Raw genomic sequence first — 15346 nt, 5'->3', positions numbered from 1 at the left:
GAACTGCCATGCAATTTTAGATAGATTGTTGTTATACCTATTCTCAAGAAAGCCGGTGCTGACAAGTATGAAAACTACCAAACCATTACTTTAGTATCTTAAGCTTGCAAAATTTTAACATATATTATTCACAGAATAATGGAAAGACAAGTTAAAGCTGAGTTGGGAGATGATCAGCTTGGCTTCAGAAGAAATATAGGAGCACGTAAAGCAATCCTGACTTTATATGTCTGATCCTAGAGGGCCAAATTAAGGATAAGCCCACATATGGCAATGGTAAATCTGGAAAACTCATTTGATAATGTTCATAGGACCAATGTATTTGAGATTTTGAAGGTCATCGGGATCAGATAACGAGAAAGAAGAATTATCTAGAATCTGTACAAAAATCAAGGGCTATGAAACAAAAAAAGAAATCCAGAAAAAATTGATGGAAGGCTGTTGATTGTCCCCTCTCCTTTTCAATGTTCCTATAGAAGAGGCAGCAAAGGAAATCAAAGTGGAATTTGAAAAGAGAATCACAATCCAAGGAGAGCAAGTCAAAATACTGAGATTTGCCGATGATATACCGTAGTTATTTTATCTGAGTCTGTAGAAGATCTGGAGAAAGTGCTGAATGGTATCGGCAGAGCCTTGAAAAAGGAGTACAAGATTAAAATGAATGAGTCCAAATCAACAGTAATTGAGTGCGGTCAAACAAGGTCAGGTAATGCAGGAAATATTAGATTAGGAAATGAAGTTATAAGGGAAGTAGATGAATGCTGTTTCTTGGGTAGTAGAATAACTAATGTTGGCATAAGTAAGGAGAACTTAAAATGTAGACTAGCAAAAGCAGGGAAAATCTTTCTCAAAAAAGAAATTTGCTCACTTCGAACACTGAATTAGAAAGACATTCTTGAAGAGCATGGAGAATGTGGCACTGTATGGAAGTGAAACATGGATGGTAACTAGCTCAGAAAGAACAGAAGCTTTTGAAACGTGGCACTACAGAAGAATGCCGAAGGTGAGAAGGGTAGTCTGAATCATGAATGAAGAGATACTGAATAGAATTGGTGAGAGGAGGACGATTTGGCAAAATTTGACCAGAAGAAGAGGGAAACTGATAGGACACATCTTAAGACACCCAGGACTTGTTCAGTTAGTTTTTGACAGACGTGAAGGCGGTAAGAATGGTAGAAGTAGACCAAGGTATGAATATGACAAACAGATTAGAGCAGACGTAGGATGTAGTACTTACATAGAAATGAAAGGTTAGCACAGAATAAGGTGCCATGGAGAACTGCATCAAACCAGTCTATGCACTGATGGCCCAAACAACAATGGAAGAAAGAAAGTAGAACTGTCTGAGTCAGCAAAGAGGATGCATCTATTTTCCAACCACCTTTGGTGCACGGGAATGAAAGCTGGGTGGACTCAGGATATCTTCTTCATACGTTACAAGTAATAGACATGGAAGTAGCAAGAATGTTTTCTCTTTTTTTTAAAATATATAATTGGCTTTATGTCACAGTGACATGCATAGGCCTTTTGGAAACAATAGGATAGGAAAAGGGCTAGGAGTGGGAAGGAAGTGGCCACGGCCTTAATTAAGGTACGGCCCCAACATTTGCCTGACGTGAAAAAGGGAACCGACGGAAAACCGTCTTCGGGGCTGCTGACAGTAGGGTTCGAAACTACAATCTCCCAAATGCAAGCTTACAGCTTACTGCACGGCGAACTCGCTTGGTTAGCGAGAATGATCGCTGGTAGAAGCAAGTGGGCATAATGGAAGGAAGGTATTCAGAACAAAGAGATAAAGACTAAGTTAGAAATGAAGTCGAATGATGGTGTACGCATAAACCGGCTTTGGTGGTGGGGTCGTGTCAGACAAATGGAAGAGGATAGGTTACCTAGGAGAATAATGAACTCAGTCATGAGCGGAGTAAGAGAAGTAGAGGGAGACTAAGACGACGATGGTTAGACTCAATTTATAATGATTTAAAGATAAGAGGTACGGAACTAAATGAGGCCACAGTGCTAGATAAAAATAGAGAACTGTGGAGGCATTTAGCAAATTCACAGAGGCTTGCAAACTGAATGTTGAAAGGTATAATAGTTCACAATGATGTATGTATTATTTAACCCATTTGACAGGTGAGGGACTCCTTGGAAACAACTTGGTGGAACAAAATGGAATTTGATCGGAAGCTATCAATATTAATGGGGCATATGGTAGAAATAAACTCTTCATACACACACAAACCACTAAACTACCAACCACCATAGGAAACACATAATATGTTTCTTTTTTTTGCTAGTGGCTTAACATCGAATTAACAGATTTTCAGGGCTACCAATGGTGGGATTCAAACCCACAATCTGTCGAATGCAAGTTCACAGCTACGTGACGCTAACAGCATGACCAACTCGCTCAGTACTCGTAATAGCTTGACTTGAACCAAGAGCCAGGTTAGAGAGTGTCTATTAAACATTACAAAATGTATTGTATAATTTCAGTTATTTGAATGAACTGTGAGGGCACAATTCTTCTTCTATTTCTTAGTATTGTTACTATCAATTTACTACTGTTACTATAAATTTTCCATGAACTGTGAGGGCACAATTCTTCTTCTATTTCTTAGTATTGTTACTATAAATTTTCCATACTGCTGTGGTTTTTCACTCACTTCATGGTGACAATCTTGGTGACTATAGGGGAAACAAAGCCAGTGCAATCACCCCTAAGCTAGAAAACTAGTCCTGTCGCCATAAGACCTATCTGTGTCGGTGCGACGTAAAGCCCGTAGCAAAAAAAAAAAAAAAAACTAGTCCTCTTGACTAGGGACTTGCCCGTGTCATGTTTCCCATGGTCTTCATGAGGTGCCTTCTAGCCCACTAGCCTATCTCTGGCTAAGTGCCAGTAACTGAGGATGGGACAGCAGTCAGCAACATTAATCAATGATGATCCGGTGACCAACTTCAAAATTTATGAAGTGTATTACAAAAATAAATTCTCATCTTAGGTCTGTTACTTACCCCCAATGGTTAGCTTTCATAGTCTTCTTCAGTGAATTCTTTCTAAAATGTTCAGCTCCACATCCAAACTGCATAGCAGCAAACATGTGCAATAAAGTGGTAGCTTTCTTCATGACATTGATTGTTTCTGCTCTGATCTAAAACATGGCAATTGGGGATGAATTTTAACAACTAGAACTTTGTTATTAATACTATTAATAAATATTAAAGTATTCCATTATAAAAGACTGAATTGAATACCTCATCATCATTTCTGATGGAGGATTTTAGGCCAGACGACAATGCTGATGTTGACTGAACTGCACAATGAACTGGACAAGCAATGGTACATTCTCTTCGTTTAGTAGTAGGTACATCAAATGTTCCATCTCCTGGATAAGAGAAAATGAAGTATTAAAGCAAGTTGGAAATACATATTCAACAGGAGAAAAAACACATATTCAAAAAATGTGGATAAAGAAGGCAGACTGAAAATACAGTAATGCACAACATTTCTTTTACAAACTATAAGTAGGTAAAACAAAAAAACATGCACAAAGAACTACATATTTTACCTATTTTTCAACATATGACAGGCCACCTCGTGGCCATGATCAATAATGCGTCAAGTTTCTAACACTGGGGTTAGCCGGTTCAAGTGCCGTTGGTGGAAAAAAAACATGTTTTTCTTTGTGTTCCTCTATCACAATAGTCCTGTCATGCAGCACCTAGTTTGTTATTCCCTCCCTTTATACTCTCTATGTGCCCCAAACACCAAGACATCTTAACCTTTTATGATCTCATGCAATACTCTGTTTAATCTTAACTCTCCAGCTAACCTCTCTCACAGGGTGATAGATCCTCCTCAAGATCTTTCACATGAACTCACGAAGGACTTTTTCATCAGCAGCCAAAATGGTCCATGAATCTGAACCGTATCTCACAATTGGCCATATCAATGTTTTATAAAGCTTCAGTTTGGTGGTATTGGACAACAAAGCTGATTTGAGCAGCGTTAGTTGGCAAAGTAAGTTTTATTACCAGACATACAGTATGTGTTTGTTGATTTTGTCAATCATTTTGTTCCCACCATTCATGATTGACCCACGGTAACATTTAAAAAGTAAATCCTTCAATGGTGATGTTCTCCATCTACTGTACATCTTTATTTGCTGTCGTCTTGATATATTTGGTCTTGGCGACACTGATTTGTAGCCTTATCCTCTGACGTTTCTCTTGCAAAAGTAGTAAACATCTCCAATATGACATCCATTGTATTATACGCGAACCATTTCTTGAGCCTGATTTTTACGGGGTGAGGAGTAAGGAGGGAGCGCTGCCGGTTCCGGTTATACTGCCAACTGGATGGAAATGAAATGTGAATTGAAACGATAATATGATCGATCGATATGAATTTTCTAAACATATCTTGTTACTAGCATGAATTATATAGTTTGGCTTTGCTGTGTAAACAACAACAGTACTAGTTCGTAAAGTGTATGCCAGATGTCGCACATCGATTCATAGTTTGTGTTTCAAAGGTTGCCAATATGGATGTCGAAGATAACCGAGGTCTACCGATTCAGCACTAGGGAGCTCAGGGCTCGAGAAAAGGTTTGCGTATAGTACATGCTACTACAGAACCATATTAATAATATGGAGCAAAGACTAAAGCTTTAGTTGCTTTTTTTTTTGCTAGTTGCTTTATGTCGCACCGACTCAGATAGGTCTTATGGCGACGATGGGACAGGGAAGGGCTAGGAGTGGGAAGGAAGCGGCCGTGGCCTTAATTAAGGTACAGCCCCAGCATTTGCCTGGTGTGAAAATGGGAAACCACGGAAAACCATTATCAGGGCTGCCGACAGTGGGGTTCGAACCTACTATCTCCCGAATATTGGATACTGGCCGCACTTAAGCGACTGCAGCTATCGAGCTCAGTAAAGCTTTAGTTGAAGCTTTGTTCATTTCACTAGGATTTTCATGAGTGGGCACCATAAATTGGTAAAATTATCAGTCACATAAGTGACTGCAGTTAAACAGCAGAATAAGACTTGATATCTATCACATAATAGAACAATGCCAGGCAATAATGTGATTGGTTATATGTCCCACTGACTATTTTTACAGTTTTGGGATGCCAAGAAGACAGAATTTTGTCCTGCAGGAGTTCTTTCACAAACTAGTAAATTTACAGAGATAAGTCTGATGTATTTGAGCACCTTCAAATACCACTATCATGAAGGTAATAATTTATTCAATTAAATGACACTATATGCCTGTAAACTTCGATTTAAAAAAAAGATGTTAAGGAGAATACACAGTATTTCACTGGAGAATTACTAAACAGTCTTTGGATTGTGGATGATTGTTTGCTGCCTTCCGACGAGATCAAAGAATATATGGTAGTTGAGTAAACAAATACAAGAATCAGCTGATTATTGTATTCCGATAATTTGTAGTTTTAAGTCCCCAGCGTACTTTCTACTTTGCACCTTCGTTTATTCATGGAATAAAAGTTAATAATCAAATTCCTATACCCCGATAATATTGCAATTCAAGTCCTCTGCATAGTTTTGACTGAGTATTTTTTTCTTAATTTTTTTTTTGAGAAATCACTGTAGACAACCTCTTAATTTTTAGCATTTAAGGACACTTTTATTCTCCATCCCGCATAGTAGGGAAAATAATCCACCAGCTGTAAAAATTATATAACCACATTTCAGTTGAGAATTGTAGTGTAGATATGGTATATTAAATAGCATCTTGGCTGCTATGTTCTTGTGTATCTTTCATGTGTCTATTAGAGCATATAAGGATAAAATAATAATAATAATAATAATAATAATAATAATAATAATAATAATAATAATAATAATAATAATAATAATAATAATAATAATCTGTCTATGCTTTTAGCTTTGTTGGTAATCTTTGAGTAGTTTCAAACTTGCAATTTTCATTTCTGTTTGTGATTATTAATAACATATTGTAATTAGGATACATTTGAACATAGTTTAAAATTATTGTAGTGTATTGTAGTATCCTATTAGAAATTAGCGTGCTTATTCTATTGTATAATATTTGTGTAGAATAGTACAAGTATCTGTAGAAATTCTCTTACTAGAATTCTGTTGTAGTAATTAGGGTAGGCTTAACTGCAGTTTAGAATTGTGTATTTCTTGTGTATTCCTTTTGGTATTCAGTAATTAATGGCAGTTTTTATCCTGTTAGGGTGTTGTAGGATAAAAATATAGTACAACTAAGTAGTACTGTAGCAGTATATTAATTACCTTATTGTCGTGTGATCCTTGTGTACTATCCTAGACCATATTTCTTTCTTTTCAGTTTTTTTTTGCACAGAATAACCTCTTTTTCCTTTTCTTTTCATTTTTCCATAAAGAATGGCTAAGGAGTGCAAGTGTAGGAACTGCGGTTGTGGCCAGGTATTAAAGAGTATGAGGGAGAAGTTGGAGAGTTTGAGGGAGATAATTAGGATTCTCTCAGAAGACAGGAAAGAAGATAGCCCCCCCCCCCCCCCCTCAAACAATGTACAGAATACAGCAGGTGGGATGAGTAGCTCAGTAGTTGCTGTTGCCGGTCCCAAGCCCAGATATACGAGGAGGATTGGCTTAAAGCTGTAAAAATAACAGCCAAACAGCCAGGAAACATCTTAAGGCAATAAAGGACACGACGGTTCCACATGTCAGTGGCAGTACCCCAACAGCGTCTGTTTCACATGTTAGTGGCAGCTGAATAAGTATCCACCTGAGGGTCAACGGCTAGGAAGGCGGAGGAGGATGGCTGGCAACATCCCAACGGCAGAAAAGGCGGAAGAACCTTTGGTCACCAACTGCTGCTTTGCGGTATGTAGGGGGACCTACAAAAGCTAGGGGACACACCCCGATGTTAATGGGCAGCAATCCGGAGTGCTGAGAGGGGCAGCCCCCCAAAACATTGAGCGTGGGGCCGACGACTTCACCATGGAAAACCCAATTGTCAAGAAATCTCAATTACAAGATAACCGGACGGATCAACAAAGACGACTTGCACGTAAAGGACAATGAGATGAATATTGGGACATGGAATGTGTTAAGCTTCTATAGGGCAGGAGCTATGGATAACTTGGTAGAGGTAATGGAGAAATATAGCATAAGCATTGTAGGAATCCAGGAAGTACGGTGGACAGGTGCAGATATATTGAAACAGAAAGACTTTACAATCTTTTATCGTGATCATGATAAAAACATATTTGCAACAGGCTTCATAGCGAGTAATAAAATAGTGAATGCAGTGATGCGCTATAAACCAGAAAATGAGAGACTATGCTCCATACGGCTAAGGGGAAAATTTTTCAACACAACATTTATATGTGGACATGCCCCTACTGAAGAGATGGAAGAAAATCAGGACATATTCCATGAACTAGAGAAGGAATACGATGCAGAGCCTAGATATGATGTTAAAATCGTTCTACGTGACATGAATGCTAAAACTGGAAGGGATGGAGAACTTAGGTCTATCACTGGACGCAACAGCCTGCATGAAAAATGTAATGAGAATGGAATACGTCTGGTAAACTTTGCTGCGAGTAAACAAATGATAGTGACTACTACACAATTGGTTTTACATCACACCGACACAGATAGGTCTTATGGCGAGGATGGGATAGGAAAGGCCTAAGAGTGGGAAGGAAGTGGCCGTGGCCTTAATTAAGGTACAGCGACTACTACAAGATTCCCTAGAAAGGATATACACAAGGCTACGTGGTGATCACCACATGACTTCGTTAGGAACCAGACTGATCACATAATAATAAATTACAAGATATTAGAATCATTCCGTATTGACGGTTTTCACTTTACAATGGCGAAAAATGAAAGTATCCTCCTATTCAATACATCATATATTCCGTCATTAGACGGAGTAAACAAGTTCAGACATGTTTCGGCTCGTTTGAGCCATCTTCAGTGAAAAAATTAGGGGGGTTGGAATAATTTACATAATATGAGTTGAAAAAATGCTAAAAAACATAATGAAAGCGCAAATGAAAAAACAAAACAAAAGAGAGCCTAGACGGAAACAAAATAGCACAAATATACAATATTTACATCAATATGCAGAGCAAAAAACAACTTATTGTGACAAAATTCAGTGAAACAGGTGTTAATTTGAAATAATAATTGATACTAAAAACTGCGTTAACCTAAGAAACAAGGGAATGAGAAAACAAATGATGCAGATGGAAATGAATAATAGTAGCACATGGTGAGGTTGTGGACCTCATAGTTTACAAATTATTAGTTTATAAAAACGACAAAACAGTTTGAAATCGCTGTCAAAATCCTAGTGGAAACCCATCACATAAAATTGGTCAGGAGGAGAGCGGGAGCAAACATTTTGAGAGAAACCAAGCCTGAATTAACCTGCAGGCGAAAAGCCTGTGATAAGGAGAAAAAACACCTTAAATTTAAGGCTTCAGAAATAGCAGCATTCTTAATATCTTCTCAATCTAGCGGTCCCTTTCTTCATTATTGTTTCATAATGTTGGCTGGTGTTTTGCCTTATTATAGAGGGGTCGGAAGGGCCGCATATAAAAATATGAGAAGCTGTGTTAGGTAGAAGACAGATGCATAGTAAATTGTAGTAATCTAGTGGAAACCGTCAATGAAGTTCTAATCTGTAATGGAAAAAATGAGGTTGTATGAGAAACATGGGTTGATAAGTGAAAAGTGTGGAATGGTTGTGAAGAAAGCTTAAACTTACGGTGTGCAGTAGGTGGTTGTCCTCTCTAGTGGCCTGGCTTTCTCAAAGTAACGGTCTCGTTCGCGTGATCGAGTCTATTGTTGGTTCGGCTGTGTCTGCTAGGATGGAAGGAGCGGAGGGGGAAGGGGAGGTACAGGGCTGGTTTGAGGAAGGGAGGGGTGTTGAGTTGGAGAGATGGAGGTGGGTTTGTTTGGCAAATATAAAGAATGAATGTTTCAAGAGGATGTTAGTTTACTCGCTGACTTCTAAAGCTCGAATGGTGTGGCCTTCTTAAAGTGACGGTCTCGGTCGCGTGATCGAGTCTATTGTTGGTTGGCTGTGTTTGTTAGGTTGGAAGGAGCGGAGGGGGAAGGGAGGTGCAGGGCTGGTTTGAGGAAGGGAGGGGATGTTGAGTTGGGGAGATGGAGGTGGGTTTGTTTGGCAAATATAAGGAATGAATGTTTCAAGAGGATGTTAGTTTACTCGCTGACTTCTAAAACTCGAATGGTGTGGCCTTCTTAAAGTGACGGTCCCGGTCGCGTGATCGAGTCTATTGTTGGTTGGCTGTGTTTGCTAGGTTGGAAGGAGCGGAGGGGGAGGGTTGGTGTGAGGAGGGGGGGGGGGGAGTGGTGGTGAGTCGGGGAGATGGAGGTGGGGTTTGTTTGTGTTATGGAAATTCTGACAAATGTATGGAATGAATGTTTCAAGTAGAATGTTCTTTTTCTCGCTGACTTCATTTAAATTGTGAGTGGGGTTCATAAACTGATCTAAATCGATGTGGATGCTCTCGAGAATGTTGAGCAAGGTGCCTTTTTGCTCATAATGCAAGATCTTCAGGTCTTTGTCTATTGAAGTGTATTCGTGGCTGGATGTTTTTTGGTGTTCGCTCATAGCTGAAAAACGATTATATTTGAGAGCGTTGCGATGTTCGGCGTATCTTATGACAAAATTGCGGCCTGTTTGACCTATGTAGCTGGAATTACAGGATTGGCACTTTAATTTGTAAACTCCGGAGTTCAAATATTTGTTGTTGATGTTGCTATTGTTATTGTTGACAGTGTGTGGATTGAAAATGAGTTTGGAGTTGGTGTGGGAGGTTCTGTAAGCTATTTTGATGCTGTGTTTCTTGAAAATATTAGAAATTTGGTAAATGCTACTATTATTGAAAGTGAATGTGGAAAAATTTTCTTTTGGAGCAGAATCTTTTACTAGGGTAGTCTTGGGTCTGCTTTTGTATCTACTGATGATTCTGCTGATGAAGGTTCTATTGTAACCATTGTGTTCTGCAATGTTGTAGATGGTATTAATTTCTTTTTTGAAATTCTTGCGAGATAAAGGGATAGTTAATGCTCTGAGGACCATGCTATTGTAAGCTGCTTTTTTATGTATGTCTGGGTGCACAGAGGTCTGATGGATGGTATTGATGGTGTGGGTGGGTTTCCTGTATATATTGAAGGATAAAGTGTTGTTGCTGTTGCGCATAATGGTTAAGTCCAGATAATTAAGGGCTTTATTGTTTTCTGACTCTATGGTGAATTTTATATGTGGGTCAATAGAATTGAGAAATCCAAGTACTGTGTTGCTGTTGGTAACGTGGGAGTCTAAAATAACAAAGGTGTCATCTACAAAGCATGTCCAGTGTTGAATGCCATTGATCTTGCCAATGATGTGAGAATGTTCTAAATGATCAATGTAGATGTCTGCAAGGATTCCTGAAGCTGGTGACCCCATGGGAAGACCTATCTGTTGGTAAATGACATTATTGAAAGTGAAGAAATTGTTGTTCAAAGTAAATTCCAGAATTCGAATAAATTCATCTATTTCGCCTATACTTAAATTGCTGAATTTGGAGAGATTGTTTTTGATCAATTGTACGGTGCTGTTAACGGGAACATTAGCGTACATGTTAGTAATATCAAAAGAATGAAGAGTGTGGTGTTTGGATAAATTAAAGTGTTTGATCTTATTGCAGAATTCTAAGGAGTTCTTTACTGATGTGTTGGCTTGAAAACGATAGTGTGACTTGAGGAATTTGTGAATGAAACGAGATACTTCATAGGTCGGACTGTTTCTGAAATTGATAATGGGTCTTATGGGGATGTCTGTTTTATGGATCTTGGGTAGCGCTTTGGCTGTGGGAAGTTTCGGATTCATGATAATCATTTTGGATTTTTCAAGGTCATTAAACAGAAATGAAATGTTCTTGATGATGGTTTTTAGGTCTCTTTGTATTTTATTAGTTGGATCTTTTTTAGAGGTTATGAAGTTGTTGTCTGCAAAAAACGTGTGTGCTTTATTAACATAGTCACTTTTGTCCATGATTACGGTAGCATTTCCTTTGTCGGCTTTTGTTATAATTAAGTCGTTTTGTTTCACTTTTTTCTTAAGTTTGTTTACTTTAGCTACGTGCACTGTGTTGGGTTTAATGGTTTGTTGTTGATTGAGGATGGAAGATAGCTTGTGTTTGACTTCATATCGGACCTCTTCTTGTATATTAATTGGTAATTTATTAATGGCCAATTCAGATTCAGCTATGGTGGAAATTAAATTATCACGGTTAGAAGGATTACCCCAATTATGTTTAGGTCCCTTGCTCAGCACATCAAGATCATCGGCATCAAGAATGATTTTACTTAAGTTTACTACAGGTTGGTGAAAATCATTAGACCTTGTGTTATTTGAGTTGTTATGTTTGCTAAGTATTGTTTTTGTTTTTGAAAGAGCATTCCATTTCTTGTCAAGTGTGTTTTGTTTCTTTAACAAAGTGAGGTTAAGTTTGTTGGAGACGTGGAATTGAAAGGACGTCCATTCGAGGGGGCAAAGGAGAGTGGAAACTTCTAAATGAGTTTCATATAGTTTGTGGTTCAGGAGAGATTTCTTTTTATGGAGAAATTTGATTTCCTCTTTAATCCAGATTTTATCGGTTTTAAGTTGAGTCGCGCGAGTTTTTGCTGTATTTCTGTGAGTTTTCTTGGTAAACTTTAGAAAATTGGGGGTTATGTCATTAATCAAGCATTTTTTCAAAAAACGTAAGTCTTGCCCTAATTTGGCGACCTTTATTTTGAGATTGCAAAAGCCTTATCACAGGCTTTTCGCCTGCAGGTTAATTCAGGCTTGGTTTCTCTCAAAATGTTTGTTCCCGCTCTCCTCCTGACCAATTTTATGTGATGGGTTTCCACTAGGATTTTGACAGCGATTTCAAACTGTTTTGTCGTTTTTATAAACTAATAATTTGTAAACTATGAGGTCCACAACCTCACCATGTGCTACTATTATTCATTTCCATCTGCATCATTTGTTTTCTCATTCCCTTGTTTCTTAGGTTAACGCAGTTTTTAGTATCAATTATTATTTCAAATTAACACCTGTTTCACTGAATTTTGTCACAATAAGTTGTTTTTTGCTCTGCATATTGATGTAAATATTGTATTTTTGTGCTATTTTGTTTCCGTCTAGGCTCTCTTTTGTTTGTTTTTTCATTTGCGCTTTCATTATGTTTTTTAGCATTTTTTCAACTCATATTATGTAAATTATTCCAACCCCCCTAATTTTTTCACTGAAGATGGCTCAAACGAGCCGAAACATGTCTGAACTTGTTTACTCCGTCTAATGACGGAATATATGATGTATTGAATAGGAGGATACTTTCATTTTTCGCCATTGTAAAGTGAAACATAATAATAAATGCGAGACATGGAAGTGATATCCAATATGTAAGGACCTATAGAGGTGCTGATATAGACTCGGATCACTTTCTAGTTAAGGCATGCTATAAGCAACGCATATGCAGAATTAAGAATAGCAGAACAGGAAGAGCACAGAAATATAATGGCCAGAAATTGATCGAAGACAAGAAGATAGCAGATGAATTCTCAATGACTTTAGAAAGGAAACTATTGACAGATCTTAATGTAACAGCAAATATAAATGAACATTGGAGAAGTATTAAGGAGGCCATCAAGGACACTGCAGAAAAGGTGGTAGGATAAAAACAGCCAGAGAGAAGAGAGAAATGGTTTGATATAGAATGTAAACAGATGATAAATATCAGAAACCAAGTGAGAATCAAAATGTTACAAAAGGATACGTGAGGAAATAGAAACAAATATATAGAGGCAAGAAGAGTAGCAAAATGCACATGTACAAGAAAGAAAAGGGAATGGGAAAAGGAGAAAATGGAAAAAGTGGAGGAGGCAGCAACATTAAAGGATTTTAGACAAATGTATGCGTTACTGAAGGAAGAGAAGAGAGTATTTCAAGCCCTATGTAATGCGTGAAGACAAAGATTATTTTCAAGAGAGATTTTGAATAGAACAGGTAAGAAAGAAACTCAAGAAGGAGAGGAATATTATCTGTCAGGACCTGACTTAGAGTTGCAAGAAATAAGTTTGAATTAAACAAAAGAAGCCATCGAGGGAATGAAGAATAATAAGGCACCCAGAGAAGACAATATAAATGCAGAGCTGCTGAAATATGGTGGTTGTTTTCTACACAGGCAAATACACCAATTGATGAAAAGGATATGGGAAGATGAACAGATGCCAGAAGAATGGAAAGTAGTGCTGTTGTGCCCAATACATAAGAAGGGATCCAAGCTGTGCTGCAATAACTATAGGGGTATATCATTGCTCAATTTAGGATACAAAATATTCACTAAAATCCTAGCGAGATTGATAGAGCCATGCGCGGAACAGGTACTTGGGGATTATCAAAGTGGATTTAGATGCAACCAATCATATATTTACATTACTAGGCATATTAGAGAAGTTTTATGAATACAATAAACCTGTCCACCAACTATATATTGATTTACACAGCACATACGATTCAATTGATAGAAAGTACCTGTACGAAATAATAGAGGAGATGGGAATACCAAGCAAACTGATGCGGTTAGTAAGGATGGCACTGAACCTCTCAAGATGTAAAGTCAAAGCCCAAAATGAATTCTCAAATGAATTTCAGCAAGGTGACTCCCTATCGTGCTTACTCTTCAACCTTACTATGGAACGAGTCGTCCGAGGCATTGATGTGAGAGAAGGTGCGCTGGCATGTTGTACCCTTTTCAAACAAGAATGCTGTATAACCTGGAAGTAAAGTATTCAGCCTATACTGATGATATAGTAATCTTGGGAAGAATGGTAAGAGCTATGACTACAGCATATGAAGAGCTAGAAAAAGAATCAGGAAAAGCAGGCCTAAATGTTAACATTGATAAAACAAAATATACGTTTCTATCACATGAGAAGGGAATGAGAATGGGAAAGTGTTTGAAACTGTTAATAATTTTATGTATCTGGGATCAAGACTCACTAATAATATACAAGGGCTGAAATAAGGGAGAGAATTGTGCAAGGAAATCGTTGCTATTTTAGCCTTATAAAAGTAATCAAGTAGGGTACAATTTCCTTGTTAGATCAGAAAGAGGATTTATCGAACAGTAATTAGGCCGGTGGTCACACAGGGTAGTGAGGTTCAGTGCCATCCTTACTAACCGCATCAGTTTGCTTGGTATTCCCATCTCCTCTATTATTTCGTACAGGTACTTTCTATCAATTGAATCGTATGTGCTCTGTAAATCAATATATAGTTGGTGGACAGGTTTATTGTATTCATAAAACTTCTCTAATATGCCTAGTAAGCATTGGATACGTAGGAGTATAAAATTCTTAGGAAATGGAAAATGGAATCTTGCGAATATGAAATAACAGAGTCATACAGCTATATGAAAAATCATGCGTATCAGTAGAAGCAAGAAGAGGAAGACCTCGATGGGCAGGACTCCTGGAGAGGATGGAGGAAAAACCAAGCAGCATGCCAGGTATTCCATCAACATCCTGAGGGAAAAAGACAGCAAGGACGACCGCGCAAGAGATGGTTGGATGAAGTAGAGGCAGACGTGCAACAATTGCAAGTTCGTGGGTGGTGACTGCGAAGCATGGACAAATGTGATTGGGAAGGCCTGGGCTCTCCAAGAGCGGTAGTGCCGATGGAGAAGCTAGTAGAGAAGTAGAAGAGAGGAAAGGACAGGTGGAACAGGGTCATGGGAGGGAGAAAAAGGAGGAGAAAGTAGCTTCTGCAGCTGTCAGGAAAGATAGGACTGACAAGGAGGGGATGGGATCAAATGAGGTGGGTAGGGTTGAGGCTCTGGTCGTGGGGGATTCCATTGTTAGACATGTGGGGAAAGTGTGTGAAGGAAGGGGAACCAGGGTAGAGTGTTATCCAGGAATTAGGTTGAGGAAGATGTTGAGGAAAGTAGAAGAGGAGGGCAAGGAGGTGGTATTGTTTCACGTTGGGACCAACAACGTATGGCAAGCACGTATAAGTACCAATATTGTAGGGGATGTGTGGGATCTGGTAAATGCAGCACGGGTGAAGTTTAAGGAAATGAAGACTGTTATAAGTGGAATACAGTGTAGGAGGGGTACTGACAGGAAGGTGATTGGTGATTTTTTTTTTTTTTTTTTTTTACAATTTGTTTTACACCATACCGACACAGATAAGGTATCACGGTGACGATGGGAAGGAATAATCCTAAGAGTGGAAAGGAAGCAGCCGTGGCCTTAATTAAGGTACAGCCCCAGCAATAGCCTTTCATGAAAATGGGAAA

The 15346-nt window shown here is 38.4% G+C and overlaps 1 protein-coding gene across 1 annotated transcript in view; it reads right to left on the bottom strand.

The window, feature by feature from the left end:
- The window catches only part of LOC136863019 (RUN domain-containing protein 1), a 164597-nt gene that overhangs the window by 58833 nt on the left and 90418 nt on the right, over positions 1 to 15346 (bottom strand). Inside the window, exons 7-8 of the mRNA XM_067139325.2 lie at positions 3256 to 3386; positions 3016 to 3152 (exon numbers count right to left, since the gene is read on the bottom strand). Of these exons, the coding sequence (XP_066995426.1) occupies positions 3016 to 3152; positions 3256 to 3386 (268 nt within the window). The remainder of the gene's footprint in view (positions 1 to 3015; positions 3153 to 3255; positions 3387 to 15346) is intronic.

Source organism: Anabrus simplex, chromosome 2, assembly GCF_040414725.1.
Source record: "Anabrus simplex isolate iqAnaSimp1 chromosome 2, ASM4041472v1, whole genome shotgun sequence".
Lineage (NCBI taxonomy): Eukaryota > Metazoa > Arthropoda > Insecta > Orthoptera > Tettigoniidae > Anabrus > Anabrus simplex.
This window is presented reverse-complemented; position numbering and strand designations above follow the sequence as displayed.